This window comes from Manacus vitellinus, unplaced genomic scaffold (assembly GCF_001715985.3).
Source record: "Manacus vitellinus isolate BGI_N305 unplaced genomic scaffold, ASM171598v3 scaffold_0_pilon, whole genome shotgun sequence".
Taxonomy (NCBI): Eukaryota; Metazoa; Chordata; class Aves; order Passeriformes; family Pipridae; genus Manacus; species Manacus vitellinus.
Genome location: NW_021938789.1, coordinates 23,400,202 through 23,406,201, shown reverse-complemented (window position 1 = coordinate 23,406,201; position 6,000 = coordinate 23,400,202). Strand labels below are relative to the sequence as shown.

Below are 6,000 nucleotides of genomic sequence, written 5' to 3'. Positions count from 1 at the left end.
TGTGACAGCTGAATATGAATATAAATATCTGTAAAAGACATTTAAGGATGTAAAAAATCTTAAATGGTTGCTTATTAAATGCCATAAACATTTTTATTCTAAAGAAGTTTAATAGTAACTTTAAGAAGTTTGCTTGGTCGTGTGCTAGAAGAACTTAAACTAGTTCAGAAATGCAACAGATTGTGGTAGTATCCGTATCTCTTAAAGGGCAAAATGAATTTCTGTTTTTGTAAAATAAGGATGTATGTGTAATGATATCAATTATTAGTTTAATTTACTAAGGATAATAAAAAGTGATATCTTCATTTATGAAATATGTATTTTAGAAAGATGAGATTTTTCTTCTATTTATATGAAAGAGTGTACTGGTTACAACCTATATGAAGAAAATTGCTTCTACCTCAGCCAAAACTAGAACAAAAATTTTCCTGAATGATCTTATAAAGGACAATAAAACAACACTGAGACACAGCATGGACTGCATTACTATTTTTAAAAGTTTCTTGCTGATAGATTTGAAATGCAAATATAATTTGAAATAGAAATCAAAGGTTTACTTTAAATCAACAAAACCCACCAAATTTTTTATAAATACGTAGGTAAAATAATATTGATGTGCTTAATACTAGATGAATGCATCCATTCTGTGTCCAGAGAAACTGATTTTCTATACATTCTCAGATAATCTTCATGTACTAAAATATATGAAAAACAGGTCTCTCATGTGCTCACTTATACTTACATCTTTCTTTTCCAGATGACACGAGAGCAGTATATATTAGCAACACAACAGAACAGCCTTCCAAGGACTGAGCAACCTCAGTTTTACCCAGTAGGGATTTATGGATGGCGAAAGAGGTGCTTATACTTCTTTGTCCTACTGCTGTTGGTTACCATGATTGTTAATTTAGCAATGACAATATGGATTTTGAAGGTTATGAATTTCACAGTGGTAAGTATTAAGTAACTTTATGTACCCCATTTCTTGAAGTACAAACTGCTAGTTTTATTTCTTTTTTTCCTTTATCATGTTATAGAGAAATCTTGTAATTTTTGGTGAAAAATCATATATACTTCGAGTGTTACTTCAGATATTTATATCTTTTGTGTATATTCTTCAGTGAGTGCACTGATGCCCTGTATTCAGATACTTTTGGTTAATCATATCTTCTGAAAATATATCTAGGTCTTAGATTTTTTTTTTATTTGCCCAACCAAAAATGTCATGATGACTGCCCCAAACATCTTTTGGTTGCTTGTCATCACTGAATAATAATCAGTAGGAGTTTACTATATCTGTTCTGTGTGGTATCTCTCCTAGGAGGAAACTGGGTTTTTCAGATCAACATATGGTGCCTTTTTTAGCTTTTGTTGTTCTTAGTATTTTTTTTAGAGTTTACTGACAATTTCGACTGTGTTTCACCTAGAACTTAGAGTAGCTGTTTTGGTGTTGATAGGGAAGTGGGTGGGTCTAAAAGTCACATGCTTTTCTGAGACAGTCTCTGTCTGGAATCTTTAATATCATCAAAGTGTTATCAAATCTGTATTTCAGATGTACACTTGAAAGAACATCTGTGTTTAGTGGAAACTGGTAGAAGTGCATACTAGTTGGCAGCAGAGTAGTGTCTTTTTGTATATCAAAATAAAAGATAGAACTCTCAACAGTTTAAAATAGTAGTGCTTCTGCTCCATTAGTTTATTGGAAATAAAAAAACAGCCAACAAAAGTAGCATAGAACATATGTATAAAATTGTCCTAAATCTGTTAATGCTCTGTAATGCATTGAGTTATCTGAGACTGTTGTCTGGTGAGATGTATTGTGCAAATACCTGTGGATGAATATGTTGGATTAATATTTTGACAACTGTATGACTTTAATATTCATGTGCTGAAGAGTCAGTGAGAAGATTTGTGAGGTTGCCTTTTTTGGAGGCAGGGGCTAGATTTGTTTTTTTGGTTCTATTTTTTCTTTTTTTATTTTTTTTTCATAATGCACTTTCAAAATAGGACATCCATATATATTTTTGTTTATTAATAATTGTTGATTTGTACAAGAAATATACTTCAGTGAAATGGTCTGCTACTATGCCAGAGGAGAATTGAGAATGGACATTTGAATAGGATAAGAAGATGTTTTACAAAGCACAGAATTTTTCTCTGTGCAGAAGGTTGTATTCCAATAGAATATTTGAAAGTACTGTTTCCATATCTAGGAAATGTTTGACCTTCCATGGTAGAAGCTATTATAGTACTATTCAGCTTAAAGCTCTTATAATTTGAATACAATGCAATACATGCTATTGAATGCAATACATGCTATTGCAATACATGCTACAAAAAATGCAATAACTTTGAAATATGTATTTTTTTTCCATGTATGTGTATATACGTATAGGTAGATATAAACCAAGAAATTTTATTTGTATAACTGGGCAGTGATAGGAAATCAGAAGTGCAGCTAGAAACCTAAAGAATATTTACTCAAAAGGGGAATCTAGCCATGATAAAATAATTGCTGAAATTGGACTGCTTTGACATTTTGACATTATTTTAAATTATTTCCTGTTTTGGCATATGCCAGTGTTGAGCTTTTTATAGAAACAATAGTAATTGCACCACTTCAAGGGGTTATGAAGAGCCAGGTCATAGTTTGTCATTGCTGGCTGTCAATTGCAACACTGTTAATTTATATTAGCTGTTGACTTTCTATTTTTAACTATAAAGCTGCAGCCACTGGCAATTTGGCATAATAAAAGCCTTTCTGAGATCAAGTTTCCAATTGGAAAAGTTTTCTGAATATACTGACCTTGCACATAAAAGTCACATTCTGAATCTGAGCTAGTTATACCATGCTCTTTTTATATGCAGAGGGGAGAAACAGGATTTTCTGTAAGACCATTCATCTCGTGGTAAGACAGAACTGAAGTGAATTGTTCTTAAGGACAGATGTTGAATAGCTTGTTAAAGTAATAAAAAAAGAAAATATAGTTTATTTACAATTGTGTAAAAACATAGTACAGGCAAGCTGACCAAGTTTCGTTTTATCAGATTATGTAGTATGACTAGGAAATGTAGAGAAACTTTCAGGGATACAATCTCTTCTTCCAATGTACCATGTCAGAAAGTTGAAAGGTAAATACAAGTTACAAATAATTGCCCTGATATAATATGTGTCAGATGAGCAAAACAGAAGGTAATGACAGAACCACAGAGTATGCTGAGTTGGAAGAGACCCACAAGGATCATCGAGTCCAACTCCTGGCCCTGCACAGGGCCATTCCCAAGAGTCACACCATGTACCTGAGAGTATCATCCAAATGCTTCTTGAACTCTGTCAGAATTGGTGCTGTGGCCACTTCCCTGGGGAGCCTGTTCCAGTACCCAACCACCCTCTGGGTGAAGAACCTTTTTCTAATACCCAATCTAAACCTCCCCTGACACAGCTTCAGGCCATTTCCTCAGGTTTCATCATTGGCCTCTGTGGAGAAGAGATCAGTGCCTGCTCCTCTTCTTCCCCTCATGAGGAAGCTGTAGACTGCAATGAGGTTTCCCCTCAGTCTCCTCTTTTCCAGGCTGAACAGACCAAGTGCCCTCAGCTGCTCCTCATATGGCTTCCCCTCAAGGCCCTTCACCATCTTCATTGCCTTCCTTTGGATGCTCTCCAATAGCTTCATATTTTTCTTACGTTGTGGTGCCCAAAATTCCACAATATTCAAGGTGAGGCCACCTCAGTATGGAGCAGAGCGGGACAATCACCTCCCTTGACCAGCTGCCTGTGCTTTGCCTGATGCACCCCAGGACATGGTTGGCCTTGCTGCCAGGGCACTGCTGAATCATGTTCGGCTTGCCAGGGACCAGGACCCCCAAGTCCCTTTCCGTGGCACTGCCTTCCAGCATCTCATTCTCCAGTCTGTATGAACATCCAGAGTTGCCCCATCCCAGGTGCAGAATCCCATGCTTTCCCTTGTTGAAATTCATATGGTTGGTGATTGCCCAGTCCTCTAATTTGTCAAGGTCTCTGCCTTTGAGGGAGTCAACAGCTCTTCCCAGTTTTGTGTTGTCTGCAAACTTGCTTAGTACCCTTTCCAATCCTATGTCCAGGTCATTTATGAAGATGTTGAAGATCACAGGGCCTAAAATGGAGCCCTGTGGAACCCCACTAGTGACAGGTCAGTAGTCCGATGTTACACCATGCACTATTACCCTCTGTGCTTAACCTGTGAGCCAATTGCTCACACACTGCATGATGAGTTTATCCAGCTGGGTGCTGGACATGAAGGATACTGTGAGAGACAAAACTGAAAGCTTTACTGAAATTCAAAGGTTACATCAACTGGCTTTCCTTGATCAATTAGGTGGGTTACCTTGTCATAGAAGGAAACCAGATTTGATAATCATGAAGCCTCATGAAGCCACACTGGCTGTAAATGATGCCTGCATTGTCTTTCTGGTGTTTTTCAATACCTCCCAGAATAATCTTCTCCATAACTTTACCAGGCACTGAAGTGACACTGACAGGCCTGTAGTTTCTGGGGTCCTCTTTCTTGCCCTTCTTGAAAACTGGGACAACATTTACCAGATTCCAGTCAGCTGGGACCTCTCCAGATTCCCCAGACTGCTCAAAAATCATCTAGAGGGGCTTTGTGCTGACTCCCATCAGACCCCATAGATTTGTAGAGATCCAGCTGGATTAACAGATCCCACATAATTTCAGGGCTGACTGAGAGTTGATCATTCTCACAGTCATGGTCCTCTAGCTGAGACCCCCTTGGTCTGTCATTGGTGTTGAAGACTGAGGCAAAGGTTAAACACCTCTGCCTTGTTTCTGTTCCTGTTTGTGAGGTGGTCATCCTCATCCTGTAATGGGCTGATGTTATTGTTACACTGCCTATTGCCATTAATATATTTGAAAAAACCTCTTTTTATTGTTCCCTGTATTTCTGGCAGTTTCAACTCCAGTTGAGCTTTAGCAGAAGGAATATTATCTAGAGGAATTGGAGACATAGTAATAATTTTTTGAAAGATATCCCCCCACTGGTAGCTCAGTGTTACTGTCCTTTAACGTGTACTCAAGATCTGGTACCTCACTGTTCAGTCATCTGTTTAGAAAGATACATGTGTGGCCAAGAAGGCCAATGGCATCTTGGCCTGTATCAAGAACAGTGTGGCCAGCAGGACACACCATACTATCCTGGTTTACATGGAAAGTAATAATTCATAATGCTGTATTAGAAGAAGATCTGACCTTGAACAAAATGGTCTACCCATAACTTAACCCAGAAATAATTCTTGACCTAAACTCATCATTGAAATAAAGCTCTTTATTGTTTTGCGAGCATCAAGTGGATCCACTCTGTTCTGAGTGGTAAGGATAAAATAATGTGACAGTCTCTTACATTGTTCCCTAATGGAACCATCAAAATCTCTGAATCACATGGTTGAACTTTAAACTTCACCTATTGTACGAAATGCTTTCCTGAAAAGTAAACAACTGCTGTCTTCAAGAATGAACACAACTTTCCTCGTGTCTCTTAAGCCTGATTTTTAAAGGAGATATGCAAAACATATTGGAGAAATCAAGACAGAAACTAAAATCTGTAACTTTTGTCAATATCAAAATAATAATCTTAGGAGGCTTGAATTTCATGGAACATTTATAATTTCCTTTTTTTTTACTAGCCTTGCCATGGTTCACAGGCTCCCCCGTGAAATGTGTGTCTTTCAATTTCCATCAGGATGTAATTACCTCTCACTTAGTCTATGTTATATGTGCTTAATGAAGCTCAAAGCTGTTAGTTACTTTTTTTTTGTGTCCACACAATTAGTATACTAGGGGTTTCAGGACACTCAAGTCATAACTCAGTGACATAACGTAGCGTAAAATATGGACATTTTGTATGTTTATAACATCCTGATTGTTTCACATATGTAATACATATCAAATTTAAAGGCTAGTAAGGAAAGAAATGTTTTTTGCTGTGCCTTCATTTTTGTTGTCGT

The 6,000-nt window shown here is 37.2% G+C and overlaps 1 protein-coding gene across 1 annotated transcript in view; it reads left to right on the top strand.

Annotated features, from left to right (window-relative positions):
- The first annotated feature begins 757 nt into the window (after positions 1-757).
- SGCZ (sarcoglycan zeta) overlaps positions 758-6,000 on the top strand; it is a 182,450-nt gene continuing 177,207 nt past the window's right edge. The window contains exon 1 of the mRNA XM_018079712.1: positions 758-952. Coding sequence (XP_017935201.1) covers positions 758-952 — 195 coding nt within the window. The remainder of the gene's footprint in view (positions 953-6,000) is intronic.